This window comes from Silene latifolia, unplaced genomic scaffold, assembly GCF_048544455.1.
Source record: "Silene latifolia isolate original U9 population unplaced genomic scaffold, ASM4854445v1 scaffold_119, whole genome shotgun sequence".
NCBI lineage: Eukaryota > Viridiplantae > Streptophyta > Magnoliopsida > Caryophyllales > Caryophyllaceae > Silene > Silene latifolia.
In genome coordinates this window covers 1,710,848-1,728,040 of record NW_027413127.1, presented here as the reverse complement: position 1 = coordinate 1,728,040, position 17,193 = coordinate 1,710,848, and the positions used below count along the sequence as shown (strand labels likewise).

General features: G+C 36.7%; 4 protein-coding genes across 4 annotated transcripts; all 4 read right to left on the bottom strand.

The window, feature by feature from the left end:
• Positions 1 to 228: 228 nt before the first annotated feature.
• LOC141637555 (calmodulin-binding receptor-like cytoplasmic kinase 2) lies at positions 229 to 5,109 on the bottom strand. The gene is made up of 6 exons (XM_074447054.1): positions 4,748 to 5,109; positions 3,488 to 3,732; positions 3,204 to 3,372; positions 2,339 to 2,428; positions 1,875 to 2,173; positions 229 to 670 (listed from the first exon to the last, which is right to left on the bottom strand). The coding sequence occupies exons 1-6, from the start codon at positions 4,986 to 4,988 to the stop codon at positions 359 to 361; spliced, it is 1,356 nt and encodes a 451-aa protein (XP_074303155.1). The 5' UTR covers positions 4,989 to 5,109; the 3' UTR covers positions 229 to 358.
• Positions 5,110 to 5,930: 821 nt separating this feature from the next.
• LOC141637518 (uncharacterized) lies at positions 5,931 to 8,678 on the bottom strand. The gene is made up of 4 exons (XM_074446996.1): positions 8,487 to 8,678; positions 7,454 to 7,545; positions 7,215 to 7,263; positions 5,931 to 6,380 (listed from the first exon to the last, which is right to left on the bottom strand). Exons 1-4 carry the CDS (start codon positions 8,676 to 8,678, stop codon positions 6,237 to 6,239), a joined length of 477 nt encoding a protein of 158 aa, XP_074303097.1. The 3' UTR covers positions 5,931 to 6,236.
• Positions 8,489 to 11,171, bottom strand: LOC141637517 (uncharacterized). Its single transcript, XM_074446995.1, has 3 exons — positions 10,901 to 11,171; positions 9,591 to 9,731; positions 8,489 to 9,138 (listed from the first exon to the last, which is right to left on the bottom strand). The coding sequence occupies exons 1-3, from the start codon at positions 11,090 to 11,092 to the stop codon at positions 8,995 to 8,997; spliced, it is 477 nt and encodes a 158-aa protein (XP_074303096.1). The 5' UTR covers positions 11,093 to 11,171; the 3' UTR covers positions 8,489 to 8,994.
• A 1,430-nt stretch (positions 11,172 to 12,601) lies between these two features.
• LOC141637516 (AT-rich interactive domain-containing protein 2-like) lies at positions 12,602 to 16,472 on the bottom strand. Its single transcript, XM_074446994.1, has 2 exons — positions 16,123 to 16,472; positions 12,602 to 13,897 (listed from the first exon to the last, which is right to left on the bottom strand). The coding sequence occupies exon 2, from the start codon at positions 13,704 to 13,706 to the stop codon at positions 13,002 to 13,004; it is 705 nt and encodes a 234-aa protein (XP_074303095.1). The 5' UTR covers positions 13,707 to 13,897; positions 16,123 to 16,472; the 3' UTR covers positions 12,602 to 13,001.
• Positions 16,473 to 17,193: the final 721 nt, after the last annotated feature.

The following is a 17,193-nucleotide window of genomic DNA, read 5'->3' as shown; positions in this document are numbered from 1 at the left end:
TCCAAAAGAAGGGCCTTACTGTAACTATCGTTATTGATAAGCAAAGCACTTTTTGTGCATATTTGTTTGTGTAGTCTCTTCTCCGTCGTTTTGGGGGCCGGGCTAATCTTCTTTCGACTGGCTGTTGATCCGCTAGTGCTGCTAGCTACCGAATGAAGGGTTGGATCCTGCTTAAGCTTCGTTTCCAGCTTAAAAGCATAATCGTAAACTGAAAATTACAGGTGAAAATTTTTCGACACTATAACGGGATGTTTGATCAATCATATGTACAAACCAAAAATCGAGCCTGGTTAGATATTTCCAATGCTATAATAGGATGTTGATACACAAGAATTACAAAGCTAACAGGCTATTGCGATTATGCGGACATAAATGAGTAGCTTTCCCCACCCAAATATTCTTGGCGGACTTTTCTCGCATCTTTCTCAAGCAGATCGACTGATCTATGGGAGCTAAAATTACCCAACTGACCCGTCCCTTTGAACTCCTTTCGGATAGCCCATAATGTTTCTACACATTCCTTCATTGTCGGTCTAGACTGTCGTACAAGTCCTGTGCATTTTCGGGCAAGTTCTAGGATTTTCTCGACTGCCTTGATCGATGGTGGACTTCTTTGCAGCTTAGGATCCATTGCTAGTACCGCCATTCCTTCTTTTAGTTTGCTCAAAGCCTACGATCAGAACACCATTGATCATCTGTTTAGATCATAACTTATTCATACAATCAATCTATCGGTTTAAATATGAGAAAAGAATACAGCATGTCAGCATTTGAGCTCAGCACTTCAGCGGCAACAACAAATACGTTAACCCTGTGCTTAAAGGCTTTCACCAATGGCTAGGAAAGACGGGTTCCCGTTTCCAAACGAGCCAAAATGAAAATTATGATTATTTAGTGAGGCATTTTGCTTTACTCCATGGTATCTAAAACCCGAGAATGGTCAAGTCTGTAATTAAACTTTTAACAAAAATAAAAATAAAAAAATAGCGTAGCTCTTGGTACAACATTAAACACATGAGCCCACGACTTGAATTTTTCGGTCTTCTTAAGAGTTTCATATGGCAGTAGGGCAACACGGAACACACAGGGTCAGGAGCATGTGATAAGAACCATGTAATAACTGACATATAACTCTCATGTCATCTGTGTTCTGAGCTGAGGTTATGGACTATTGTTATGTTGTACTCGGCACAAGAATTTTAACAAAGATGAAATCAGAACAGTCTTGTGACGCTTTTATAATAAAAATCATGTTTTTGACCCTGGGATAGTCTTTATATATCATTTTTCTCGTATAAAGGGAGTCACAAGGACAATTTTGATATCAATGATTTCTAATCTAGGTCTTGAGGTCGTTTGGTTCAATAAACGTGGAATGGATTGGGCTGTGATACCAAGGAGGAATGTATTTAGATTTTAGAACCCCATACAAGTTATATAGTTGCTTGGTTTGATCATCTCTCTTACTCTTGGAGAAATGGGAAATGGAGTTGGAAACTTGAGGGGGACAGTAACGTATGGAATTCGTTTAGAATCAATTAAGTATCTAACTCCATTCTAAAATGACACAACCAATCATTAGAATGCATCTAATCCAATCCGATCCGTTTCAAAACACTCAACCAATCATTAAGCTAGTTGACATCTGCTTCAAAACAAAATTGCACAAACAAATCATGCACAATGATCATCAACCTAGATGCCCGTCTTTCACATTATTCGACTAGTAGTTAACAACAGAGTTTAAACTAGGTTCACTCAAAAAGTTTAGATCAGGAAGATCAAGTAATAGGTCAGAACATTAAATAAATCATGAAACTTCGCATTGGAATTTGTATTAATGAAGTTAAATTTTTAGAAGTTTGGATGCTTACCCATCTTGGCGTCATCCTCTCTTTAACAACTCTCTTTGGTTCAATGGGATGTCTTCCAGTCACTAGTTCTACAAGCAATACACCAAATGAGTAGACATCGCTCTTCTCAGTAAGCTGGTAACTCTTCATATACTCGGGATCCAAATATCCGACTGTCCCTTTAATCTGAGTTGAAATGTGGGTCACATCCGCGCCATCTGGGACAAGTCGAGCTAGCCCAAAGTCTGTCACTTTAGCCCGAAGCCTCTCTGTGATGAGAACGTTTGATGATTTTATATCTCTGTGGATAATTGGAGGATCTGTCAATTACAGAAGCAGTGTAAGAAATGTGTACACTCAAGTACTCAACCAATGTTCTTTCTCCTGCAGAAAATTATTAATTCGGGAAGCTTCCAAGTTAACATGTTAAAATACATCTCTGCAGAAATATTAAAATTTGACACGAAAAAATCACTCTGACATACCGTTATAAGTATGTAAATAAGTGATTGCGTGAGCTACATCAATTGCAATGTCCAATCTTTCAGCAAGCTCAAGCCCAAATCCTCGACTACCTGCATTTTATGTTGAATTCAGTAAATGTTCATGAACCTGGAAGCCTTGTCATCAGTTATCTTTTCTAGCCAAATTGTTAGACAGACCATTTAGAGTTGCTGGATCGTGACTCGGAATCTAAAAGTCACAACTTGTACACATTTAAGGTTCAGACTGTTCAGTGTTCAGTGTTCAGTATACCAGCCACTAGAGCTATTCTTGTAATTCTCTAACTTGATGAGCACAAACACTTGCTCCGTAAATGACACGGTCTTACATGTGAGACAAATCAGTTTACCATATACTCCCTCTGTCCCGGTCATTTGTTGTCCTTTTCTATTTTGGGGTGTCTCAGTCAATTGTTGTCCTTTCTATTTTGAGAATGAACTTGATGAGCAATTTGATCATTTATACTCAATTTGGTCCACTTGTCATTTAATAATTGGCCCCGTCCTCTTTCCTTGTTCTTTGTGCTAAAATCAAAGGACAACAATTGACCGGGACGGAGGGAGTATTATAAAAGAGGTATACATAAGCACCGAGATAGCCTCACAGGTGAGACGGTTTGATACAAGACTCATTGCTTAATGAGCAACCAAAGCATCTAAATGGCTGAAAATGCTCAAGACCGTCTCAAAACCATAAAATAAATGAGGAATGCACGATTATTTGGTTTAGTCTCACATAGTCACATGTGAAACCGGCTCATACAATGATACAAGTTTCACTGCTTCATGAATGAACAAAGCTTTTGCGTGGATTAAAATACCCAATAATGCAAGGAAAGTGGCTTACCGTGTAAATGGTCAAAGAGTGTACCATTGCTAACATACTCGACGACAATAATCTTCTCATCTGGGTGCTCTAGATATCCATAGAACTTCACTAAATTTAGGTGCTCTATCTTTGAGAAGGCCAGCACTTCACTCCTGAATTCATCTACAGTGCGTTTACTAGTCATGTCCTGCCACATAACTAGCCCGTTAACGTGCTAATCCTCACTCAGACAAAAGTTCAGAGCTTTCCACATAATCAACAAATGTAAAATCTGGGCCATGTTTTTTTATTTTCTGTTTTACCTTTCGGGCACGTTTTACAGCAACTTGAGTTCCATCCTGCAACTTTCCTTGAAACACTGTCCCAAACCCGCCTTCTCCTATCAGGTTATCCTGAGAGAAGTTTTTGGTGACCTTTTGGATGTCCTCAAGAGTGAAATTCAATGACCCTAAAAACTCCCCAGTTCTGAGTTTTGAAGATTCACTTGATCGCGTACCGTTATAATATGGTGATGATCCTGTATTCTTGCTTCCTGAAGAAAACCCAGCTGAAATTCAAGACATACATAATTAAAAACAAGTTGCTTTCAACACACCCTATAGAGTATACTAAACAGTTGTTGAGTTAAGCTCTTCATTCACCACAATGACATACATTTAACACCCTTAAAAATGTCGAAAACGGATCATCGTTAGTTAGGGTAAAACTGTGTGCATCTAACGCCCGCACCCCACCAAAGGCTGCAGCTTTTTGGGGAAATCTATAGCATACCATACTGAACTATTCAATGTAATACCCATTTCAGAAAGTTGAATATAAACTTCAGGAATCCTTGCAATTTCCAAAATGGATCATCGAAAAACAATCATTTATATTTACAGTTCAGGAGTAAGGCTGCGTACATCCAACACCCGTACCCCCACCAAAGGCTGCAGCTTTTTGGGGAAATCTATGGCATACCATAGTTGAATATTTGCTAATCATTGCGATTTTCAAAATAGGTCACTGAAAAACAATCATTTATATTTCCAGTTCAGGGTAAAGCTGCGTACATCCAAACTCGGCACTACATCAAAGGCTGCAGCTTTTTGGGGAAATTTATAGCATACCATAATAAAGTATTCAATCATTTCAATGTAATACCCAATTAAGAAAGTTGAGCATAACTTTACAAATCATTGCAATTTTCAAAATTGGTCATCGGAAAACAATCATTTATATTTCTAATTCAGGGTAAAACTGCGTACATCCAAACCTCGTACCCCACCCACCAAAGGCTGAAGCTTTTATGGGAAATCTATCATACACCCGTCTTCAGCTTGTGACGGATATGCCCGTCTTCAATGAGAATTTGTGCAATGTAACACCCATTAAGAAAATGATCAACTAATTCCAATTTCTAATTAAAACAAGACAGCACCAAAATCATCAAAAAAGATGACAAGAACAGCAAAATTATCTGCACCAATCATTTCTATACATTTGATTAAAATACGCCTCACATAGAATAAAACAAAAACGTAAACAAATGATTGAGACGGAACGAGAACAAGAAAACATACAAGATGAGTTCCTATCAGCATGACTTGATCTCCTACCACCACCACCACCACCAACACCATAACTCTCACCCCCTTCTGAAAAAACATCACCTTTTGATTTATTAGACCCAAAAGCTGTAAAAACAACAACAATTTTTCTAACAGCAGCTTTAAAACTGATTAAAAAAGACTTGTTTTTTTGTTGGTTTAAAGCTTTAGTACTTCTAGCAGAAGCATGATCATGTTTTGGGGTTGAACTCATGTTATCCCTTCAAATAGTTGTACAATATCTGAAGGGGTGTCTTCAGTTTTTGGGATCTGGCACATGAGATAATTAAATTGGGTTCTGTTGCAGTCCATTTAATTCTTTTTTTGATTTAAATAAGGTGACTTGTTCAATGATGCAACTACCTTAATTGCAAAATGCAAACAGGTCCTTTCAAGTCTCAAGTTAATATCCTTTGTCCTAATTGGTGTCCCGTCTTGAGCGAAAGCGACTAAGACAATAGGGTAATGTTATTGCTGTATTAATTTTGTTGTTTTAGTGTAATGGAGCCATGAGGGTCACAAGGGTAATTATAATACTGGTAGGACTTGAATCCAAATCATGAATAACGGATCATGATTTTATCAGCTAAATTAGCTGACGTTTGCAGTTCTTTTACCTTTGTAATACAAAATAATTAATCAAAACGACCCATTGAACTACCAATTGTCCCTCCGTCCAATCATTTCTTAACCTTCATTAAAATGCCCTTTATAAAAAAAAGGTTAAATAAATAACTGGGACGAAGAGATCATGCAGACTCGAACTTGGCCAACCTTGGAGGGCATTTATTGGTTGGGTAAGGTTGATATAAAGACTTAATCAACCACAAAATTAATGTCCATTTCATCATGCAACAACTAGAGCCAACTAGAACAGTTGTATACTTGTATTCTCAAATCAAAAAAGCTTTTGAGAGTTGGCAAATTGACACACATTATTAATTACCCATTTCATTCATTTTGTGGGTAACCATGTCTTTGAGAGTTGAGAGGTGGCTTATAAAACACCATAAAGACGAAGCCGACGGTTTCAGGGTCTCGTACTTTTTTCCGCTTCACAAATACCCGCTTTGTCCTAATCATCTGCCTTTATTGGTTAAAATATCACTCATAAAGAGTAAGAAAGGTAAAAAAAAAATGATTTGAACGATGGGAGTAGTTGTCGAGTTAATAAATTTTACCTTTAAACAAGATCATCGGATGCATTTATGGACAGTACACAGGACGAGGATAAAACAAGGTCGAAAAAAAAAAGGATTATTAACGAATGTAACGCTAATCCCGAGACTTCAGCATTTTCAGACATGTTGAATAAACCTTTGTCTTCTCCTTGGCTAACGCCACGGCCATACATACAACAATAAGTCTTGACTGAGACGGTTGAGAGTTTGAGCCCGACCAAATGGAAAAGAAATCGGCTATTCTGATAGGCGTGCAACAAGAGGGATACAGTTTCGTCTAATCAAATTTTGCTAGCATGTTTATTGAATAGGGTATGCCGGCCTTCAGCAATGATCTCCCCGGTGGCTTTATTCTTGAGCAACACAACGGTTCCAAGCAAGAATCCCTTCTTCCCCAATAGCCTTGAGCTCACCTCCAGCTCGTCCTACCACGTTAGCCATTTTTGTTACTTAAGCAGAAGAAATCGCTTTTACATCAGTAAATTTGCATGTCAAGATCCTTAATTTATGGGGGAAAAAAGTTCTCAGAGAAACCGTTAAAAGGGAATAGACGTGAAATTTCATTATGAGGTTATCCAGATTCCAGAAATAATTTCTACAACATCATACACATACAAGCTGCATCAGTTAAACTTTAAGCTCGATTATCAGTATATATACGTGCATGTCCAAGTGTCAGACTTGGCTATTTTACGAGAAACTGTTGTGTTTGAAAAACAGTGACGACTGATGTCTGATGGTAATATTCCAAGGTTATTGCAAGAAAAGCAGCCAAATTATTAGAGATATTATTCTTAGGAAAATATATTATGTATTTATAATATATTTTCCTAATAATAATATCTCTAATATAATATCTCTAATACAAATGAAGCGGCTGTGCCAAAAAAAAACAGCCGCCTGAGTCCTGAAACTCCTGATGAAGATACCCTACAACAATAAACAAATGTGGATGATTTCTTACAGCTTGTACAGCATACGAATTTTATATCGCCCCATCCAGTTTAGTCGAGTTAATTGGTAGGGCCACAAGAGCAGTTAAACTCTCCCTCCGAAGTCTTAAAATTGTTCCCAAAGAAACAAAATTGAGAACTCGGGTTAGATCAACTCCTTACTAGTTGATACAAGTGCTCAGGCATTTCTACAGGCTACGGGGTATGTAAATTGGAAGATATAACTTCTCCGACATCCATTTCAGTAAAATTTTAGGAAAAAGTCGTAAAATTACCATCAAAAAATGGAGCTGTAAGAAAACTTACATCAACCTTGGCAGTTGAAACATAGGAAATGGACATGGTGGTTGATGAACTCATAGGAAGGAGTGGGGATCCTCTGTCCCATTTGGTGTCCCAATCTGTGTGCCACTCCAATCACCTTCTAACACATCAACAAATAAATGTAATTATTGCAATATTTTATTTTTCAACAAGTGATGTGTCAGAATGTAATTGGAGTGGCACACAAATTGGGACACAAAAGTGGGACAGAGGATCCTTACTGCATAGGAAGGCCCTTTCTGTGAATCACAGCAGCGCCAACCTCATCAACAAGGTTCGCAATCGCGCCTGCTGACAAATTCCCATTTCTATCCTGCAGTTCCAAGCCAGGCATTGGCCACATTTAGCCGGTTAAAACCATAACCTCAGATAGTCAGATACCCATTTGAGTCGACCGAAAACGAGATTTAATATTCCAGGCAATCAAATGTCCAATACTCTATTACTATTACCTTTTTCTGCCTTTCATCATTCTCAATTTAAAAACACCACCCAATTTAAAAAATTAAAACTTGGGAATCAAGGATGCTGATCCAATTAAAAATAATTCTCTCCGTCTCAATCATTTGTTTATCTTTCATTAAAATACCCCTCACAACTCACAAGGAATAAACAAAGGTAAACAAGTGAATGAGAAGGCCGGACAACTAACCTACTGTCCTACTCCCTACATCCAGATCATTTGTTCCTTTCTTATTCTTAACGAGGGCATTTTAATCACGGATAAACAAATGATTAGGATGGACTGAAAAAAACAATTAAAAATGAATTGCAAAAATTCCCAATTGTGGATACCTAGGAATCTAGGATGATCATCCATTAAAAATTACTATAATCTTTCAACAAAAGATCAACATACCCACATGGACAAATGGACTATTAACCTAGTAAGTAGTAACCTACACCTACATTCTGATCATTTGTTTACTTTTTTTTTTTTTTATTCTTTACAATTTTATTTTAATCAAAGGTAAACAAATGATCGGAACGGACGGAATAAACCCATTCAAAAAAATTTGCAAAATTCCAAATTGTGTAAATTCAATAAAAAATTTTTAGGAAATTAAGGGCATACCCACATGGACAATTAACATATACTCCCTCCATCCCGATCATTTGTTTACTCTTTTTTGCGCATTTTATCACAGGTAAACAAATAATTGGGACAGACGGAATAAACCCATTAAAAATTAACTGCAAACTACCCAATTATGCAAATCCAACAACAAAAAATTGAGAAAATTGAAGACATACAATAAGTCTAGGAGGAACTTTGAAAGAACAGACAACAAGAGTGGGTTCAACTCGGTTAACTCGGATACCACGAACTGAAAAATCTTCATAGAAACTCATCTCAACATGTGGTTGATGAGAATTAACGGAAAGATTTGATATTTGGTTTGATTCATCACTGTTTAACTCCAGTATTGCTTTTGCTCTCTCCATTTTTTTTTTTAATTTTTGTGATTACTTCAGCTTGACTGACTGTCTATAAAGACGGTTGCATGGTCTTTAATTGTTGAAGGTTTATTCAACAAGGTCGGAAAAAAAAAGGATTATTAACGAATGTAACGCTAATCCCGAGACTTCAGCATTTTCAGACATGTTGAATAAACCTTTGTCTTCTCCTTGGCTAACGCCACGGCCATACATACAACAATAAGTCTTGAGTGAGACGGTTGAGAGTTTGAGCCCGACCAAATGGAAAAGAAATCGGCTATTCTGATAGGCGTGCAACAAGAGGGATACAGTTACATCTAAATCAAATTTTGCTAGCATGTTTATTGAATAGGGTATGCCGGCCTTCAGCAATAATCTCCCCGGTGGCTTTATTCTTGAGCAACACAACGGTTCCAAGCAAGAATCCCTTCTTCCCCAATAGCCTTGAGCTCACCTCCAGCTCGTCCTACCAAGTTAGCCATTTTTGTTACTTAAGCAGAACAAATCGCTTTTACATCAGTAAATTTGCATGTCAAGATCCTTAATTTATGGGAAAAAAAAAGTTCTCAGAGAAACCGTTAAAAGGGAATAGACGTGAAATTTCATTACGGGGCTATCCAGATTCCAGATATAATCTCTACAACATCATACACATACTTGCTGCATCAGTTAAACTTTAAGCTCGATTATCAGTATATATATACGTGCATGTCCAAGTGTCAGACTTGGCTATTTTACGAGAAACTATCAGGTTTGAAAAACAGTGACGACTGATGTCCTGATGTCTGATGGTAATATTCTACAGGCTACGGGATATGTAAATTGGAAGATATAACTTCTCCCGACATCCATTTCAGCAAATTTTTAGGAAAAAGTCGTAAAATTACCAACAAAAACTGGAGCTGTAAGAAAACTTACATCAACCTTGGCAGTTGAAACATAGGAAATGGACATGGTGGTTGATGAACTCATAGGAAGGCCCTTTCTGTGAATCACAGCTGCACCAACCTCATCAACAAGGTTCGCAATCGCGCCTGCTGACAAATTCCCATTTCTATCCTGCAGTTCCAAGCCAGGCATTGGCCACATTTAGCCGGTTAAAACCATAACCTCAGATAGTCAGATACCCATGTGAGTCGACCGAAAACGAGATACTATATTATTATTACCCTTTTCTGCCTTTCACCATTCTCAATTAAAAAACACCACCTAATAAAAAAATTAAAACTTGGGAATCAAGGATGATCATCCAATTAAAAATAGTTCTCTCCGTCTCAGTCATTTGTTTATCTTTCATTAAAATACCCCTCACAACTCACAAGGAATAAACAAAGGTAAACAAGTGAATGAGATGGAGGGACAATTTACCTACTGTCCTACTCCCTACATCCAGATCATTTGTTTCTTTCTTATTCTGTACGAGGGCATTTTAATTATCGATAAACAAATGATTAAGATAGACTGAAAAAACCAATTATAAATGAATTGCAAAATTCCCAATTGTGGATACCTAGGATGATCATCCATTAAAAATTATAATCTTTCAACAAAAGATCAACATACCCACATGGACAAATGGACAATAAACCTAGTAATATACTCCCTGCATCCCGGTCATTTGTTCCTTAATAACGAGTGCATTTTAATCACTGATAAACAAATGATTGAGACAGACGGATAACTGCAAAATTCCCAATTATGTAAATTCAGTAACAAATGATTGAGACGTTGGGACAATTAACCTACTGTCCTACTCCCTACATCCCGATCATTTGTTTCTTTCTTATTCTTAACGAGGGCATTTTAATCACGGGTAAACAAATGATTAGGACAGACTGAATAAACCAATTAAAAATGAATTGCAAATTCCCAATTGTTGATACCTAGGAATCTAGGATGATCATCCATTAAAAATTATAATCTTTCAACCAGTTTTATTTTAATCACAGGTAAACAAATGATCGGGAAGGACGGAATAAACCCATTAAAAATGAATTTCAAAATTCCCAATTGTGTAATTCAATAACATATCCACATGCACAAATCACAATTAACTTTATACTCCCTCGCTCCCGATCATTTGTTTACCTTTTTATTCTTTACGAGCGCATTTTAATTACAGGCAAACAAATGATCGATACAGACAGAATAAACCCAATAAAAATTAACTGCAAACTACCCAATTATGCAAATTCAACAACAAAAATTTGAGAAAATTGAGGACATACAATAAGTCTAGGAGGAACTTTGAAAGAACAGACAACAAGAGTGGGTTCAACTCGGATAACTCGGATACCACGAACTGAAAAATCTTCATAGAAACTCATTTCAACATGTGGTTGATGAGGATTAACGGAAAGATTTGATATTTGGTTTGATTCATCACTGTTTAACTCCAGTATTGCTTTTGCTCTCTCCATTTTTTTTTTAATTTTTGTGATTACTTCAGCTTGACTGACTGTCTATAAAGACGGTTGCATGGTATGGTGTCACTGTACAACATCATCGTTATGTAATGATTTATTTATTGCCATCACTAAATGAAGTGTCTTAATGGTCCGGGTAAACGAGTTAATCGAGTCGTGTTTGGGTTGGGTTAATTTCGACTTTTAAGAGTTTGAGGGGGATTTGGTCGTGTCGGGGTCATTTTGGGTTTAGATCATTTTTCAATTAATTATTGTCGAGTTATTTATAATTAATATTTGGGTCGGGTTATATTGGGTCGAGTCAGTTAGAATTCAAGTCAAGCTCGAGTTTTGTTTTGAGTTCAAATGTTGAGTCGGGTCGTGTCAATTTTACCATGCCTAGGTGCATAGTAGATGGTAACCAGCTTAGTTGTCGTCTCTTTTAGTCTTCTAAGAAACCATTTCATCAAACTACATCTAAGGCCAATTCTTTTATGTTACCCTGATTCCTTATTGCTAGATGAGTAGCTGAATTATATTATTATATACATTTTTCTCGTATATTATTTTATTGTGAAACCGTCTTATATGAGCTTCTGAAAACTACGGCCGCCGGTGAATTAGCTCATTCTCAAGTCTTTGTAGTAGGTAGCCACTCTTGGTTGTCAAACTTCCGTTTAAAGCTAGCCGCAATTGTATTGCAAGATTTATCATCAATGACTGAGTAAATTTCCTGTAAGGAGCGGGTAAAAAAAACGGACAGAACCAATACGAAACATGGACCAAAGAGTTTTTCGCCTAATGGTTAATAGGTCACAGCTCATAGGTTCGACTCCCCCTCTCCCCCATATATTGTAAGAGCATCTACAATGGTAAGCTAGTTGGTACTAGCTTACCTTTGTCACATCATCTTTTTGAGCTACAATCATTTCAAGCTACAACTTACTCCAACGGTGAAGCCGATTTTCTACTAGCTTGATGTGACCCACCTAACACACCCTCCTATTTTTTTATTCAATTTTAAATTTCTAAATATAAAATTAAAACACTATAAATGAGACCACTATTTTGCAATTGGTTATATTCTTTTTGTGGGTCCATTTAAGTAAGTAGCTCCATGGAGCTACTAGCTCAAATTTTTTTGAGCAAAGCTAATCTATTTGGACTACTCCAATGGTTGAGATACTAGCTTACAATTTCTTAAAATTACATCTTGTGCTTTATCTAAGGCAAAAAAATAAAAAACCAATACGAAACATGGAGCAAACTAATCACAACATTGAATTTACCGCTGCATTAATGTGGACGATCAATGCTACGATTTAATTTAATAGCAGCAAAACATAAGCTGGTCATATAGCATGGGAAGACACACACATTTATACAGTGCCAAGTCCGCCCATAAATACAACTTGGGTGCGAATGGTTTTTACGCCCAAGTCATGAGTACCACCAATAATTTTCGAGCTAAAATAACTGATATCTGCACGAGACAAAGCATATTAAACTAAAGGACACAAAAAAAACGCCAACAATTTCCAGGTGCAATTTTGCATCACATCTCTTGTGCACCGAAAAACAGTGACCAGAGCACCAGTATTTGGCAGGTAATATTCATCCATACATACATATGTCCAACTCTATATCTCAGATTTAACAACAAAATATCGTTTCCGCACAATTGACGCTGAACGAACAAGAATTAACAAAATTTCAGCATAATGATCTACTAATCCCTAATTACATGCCATCTCTCGACTTTCTAACAACGCTGTCGCAACAAAATCCCCACCGCAATGTATAACTCCAAAATTTTACTATTCCTAGTATTAATTTTTTTTTGTTCCACGATAGGGAGCATAAAGGGAAACGGTCTGAACTACCCAAATCTATCTGTTAACAGCATTTGAACGGGTTTGCCACATCATCTTCTCCCAGTCAAGTAATGTGACTTGACAAGTTCTGTAATATCGACATGATTAGGTCGAACTCTTTTCAAAGAATTCGAATTCTTGGTAGTAGTAGAGGTCTCCTGAATCTCGTCATCATCACTATCCAACGTTTTGCAACCTGATCTAGTTAACATGCTAATACGCTTAGGAACGTAGACATTGAGATAGTAACTCACAATACCTTTCCTGGTTTTATACGGGAACGCTTCCTCAGCCGGCTTCAGAAAACTTTTACCCTCAGACAATGGATTCGTCTTGACAAGCTTGTCAAATTTCAATTTATCCTTTGATGTCCACAATTTGCCAGCGTCTTCACCTATCTCATCGAATTTCCACGTCTTCCACGCAGATCCCAACTCGGATTGCAATTTCTTCCTTGCTTCAGATATGTGAAGTTTAACGCATTGTTCAGACCCGGGAGAAGAACAGGTACAAGAATCAGGTCTTCCATTTCCGATTTTGCGCTCCTCCATTGGTCCATTGTTGTATCGACGTGGCCAAATTATGGTACCTAACCGCCTTGCAGTATCTGAATCATAAGATGGGCCTTTACATTCTGGGATATCAACTTGAAATCTCGAGCCAATAGGTATTACTAGTGCAGGCAGGCAATCATTGAGATACTCTAACCAGTCCACCTTCTTTTTTGGTGAAGTTCTCTTTTTTGGCTTCTGCATGTCGAGACTCTCGTAAAAAAACTGCCGCCTAGCTTATGTAAGTAGTAGAACCCAGATGATCATTACACAGCAAATTGGAGTAATTTGATGGTCCCCGTATTGAAAACACACGAAATGTTCTTGGAAGCGTACTTCAGTTAACAACCTTGGATGACTTGTCGAAAATTAGTAGACAAGATTCTGTTGAAAACCTGTTCATCAATAAGATTTAAGAACACCAAAACAATTCACCGCAGGCAGCGGTAAAGTAAAGTCAGCTAGCTTAACAAGTAAACTCATTAAGAGGTAATACTCATGTACTAACTACTAAGTTCCAAACCCGTCAACATAAAAGAAAATTAAAAAAATTGCCGTGTAGCTCCTCTCTACACATAAATTATTACAGGCAGACACAAGGACATTATAAAAAGAGCAGCCCGGTGCACGATAGCGTCCCTGCTTGGCGAGGGTCCAGGGAAGGGTCCCACCACAAGCCTTCCCTTGCCATTTTTGGCAGGCACAAGGACATTATAAAAGTGAAAAACTAAATGCCAATAAAGAGTCATAATCCAACTAGGATCTCGTCTAAGCGAGCATTGCAAACACATCTTATCCCTAGCTACAGCAAAAAGGTTTTCCCTATTAGACTCAAAATAGGTGATTTCTTTTACAGCACTAAACAAATTGCACATGAAGTTGTCTGCTCTTTGTTTTATTTTGAAATAGCAGCCATTTAATAACTAGAATTCCCGAAGCATTGGGGTAACGTCGTCGTTGAACTCAATACATGATATTCAGTGGCTCCCATTTTATACTGGCAGTTTGTAATAATCTTTCTTTTCAGCTTAGTAAGGGACTCGAAAGTTAAATACAAAATGAGTCGGGTTTGATGGACTTTATATTTCGACCAAAAATGTTAAGTTTATTAGTATTACTCCTATATACTGGCAGTTTGTAAATGACAATTACGAAATTCTCTCTTCAATAACATCCAGACACCATCGGGAACATAGTTCAAACCTCTCAATAACAATACCAGGTCTATCCAGCAAAGAAAAATTTCCAATGATTAAAGTAAGAGAATAAAGAAACCCGACCCAGATACCTCAAAGAAAGTAACTAAATATGAACATACAAATTGAAAAAGAAAGGCATTGAAGAACCACTTCAAAGTAGTACTCCACCAAACAAGAGAAAAGCAATGAAACTCAAAAAGGTAAACTATTCTCAGATATTCCAGGTACCTATCAAACATGTAGTGAATATCATTCTATCAAATTTTCATCATTATCATACTTCGTTCTATATTGGGAAGTCGGGACATCCTTATTTGTCTCCCAGCCTAAATAAAATTCCCTCAAACATCATCTAGTATAAAACTATAAATCAATAAACTATTTTTAATTAGGCCCCGGATTGGTGGGCATACATTGGAAACCAAGTTCCCGACTCCCGTGCCCTTAATCCTCCTCTAACTCTGGAAAATACCCAGGTTGCCTAACTCATAATACACCCCAATACGAATACGCAACACAGATCAACAATTACCTGATACAGAGAATTTAATTAAACCCCAGAAACAAATATGCAATTATGGGTATGCAATGGGAATTGGTTTGCAATCCGAGGGCATCAAACTAATTTGGTAAGCCTGCAGGATACTATTCTAAACACAGATTAATGTTACTATCATACAGGACTACGGGTCCAAATACAACATAAACAAATGGGGAAACCAAGATTAAATGAGTATATATAAATCTATTAGAATACAAACAAAGATGACAAGTAGTCTTGTGTGAGGCGATTTTACACAAAGATCGTGTAAAACGGATCCATACCACAAGAAAATCATGCTATATTAGTGGTGAAGTGAAAGTAGTTATCAAATACCCGTTTTACAATATACTTGTGTAACACCGCCTTACACATGTATTTGCGCAAATTCGATTCGCATCGGTACACAAACATTGTCAAAGTTGGACCCCTCTGAAGATCTCTTTATTTCTTTCTCACTAACAACGAAGAACAATAATACTTTCCAAATTTTTAACAACAAAAATAAATAAATATATAATTTCCACATTTTAGCAAAAATGTCGGAAAATCATAGTCCACTAAAATCTACAGAAAAACAGTAAAATTAGTAAGAAACCCAAAATCCCATATAAAAATTTACAAATCTAATAAATTTAGTAAACCCTAATTTCAATAAACATGATATATTTCAGCATTATACACACAATTACATGAAACAAAAAAATACCCAAATCAGATTTCATACAACTTAAACTATTTCCGGGTCGAATTCAAACATACAATTAAATAATCTAATTAATTAATCAAGCTGAAAACAACGAAAATTACAAAATCAAGAAATTAACATGAACAAAAATATTAAAATAAAATAAAATAATAAAGACCCATTATAACAAACCTTATGAAAGCGCTCCTTGCAATCTAAGAAGTAAAAACTATGCCCTAAAAATTGATTTTTAATTTTTTTTGAAAAAAAAAATGTAAAAAATTTGGGGGTTTTTTTGGGTTTGAAGTAAAGTGAAAAATGAAAAGGAGGAATGTAAAAAAAAAAAGAGGTGGTGATTGGTGGAAACTGACAAAAGGGTCCTAAAGATGGTTGTAAAAAGGGTGAAAAGTTGCAGGGAAGAGGGAAAGAGGAGAAGTTCCTAACATTTCATTTTTTTAATTTTTTTAATTTATTTTCCGGGTTATTGATTTATCGGTGTTGAGATTTTCTAGAGTTTATTTTCGGTAGAGTTGGTAGAGTTTATCATAAATGGAAAAGAAGTTATACTTGACTATTTGTATAGGTGGAGACTCGTAATACTCTGTATATGATAAAATAGAACGGAAACTCGAGATTCTGAAAATTTATCTTTACTTTTGACACAAAAATCAATAGAAAAATGGTTTATTTTGGACCATATGACCCCACTTGTGCCTACTTGCATATGGAAGATGAACCTAACAATTTAGATTCTCTCCTTTTCCTTTTAACAACCGGGATTTATTTTGAATGATCTAATGGAGAAAAAGAGATGGACATGATCCTTTTCAAAATGCTACAGAAATTGAAATAAGTGGGGGAATATTAGTTAAAAATGTCGATTATTTTCTCACATGGTATTAGTACCCATGACTGATAGACTGTAATATTCTGGTCTCACGTAGACTGGGAGCGGTTACTCGTGATAATTCGCCAGGCTATGTACTTGGCCCACGGATCAACACGAGTCCTTTTCAGCATATTTTGTCCTCACTCATGCGTATCCCGAGAACCTTCTCAGAAAGTCACTCATCCTAAGACTACTTTCAGAAAACACGCTTAACTGTTAGTTCTTTTGTATGGATTGTAACACCCCAATTAATCGGGAGACTTTTCTCTCATGCCATCCTAGTTAATGAGTGTGTTACACAACTTGGCTACACAAGGTTGTAGTGCGAACAATCGAAAAAGAGGCATTTACGATAAATACGTATATAGTTAAAT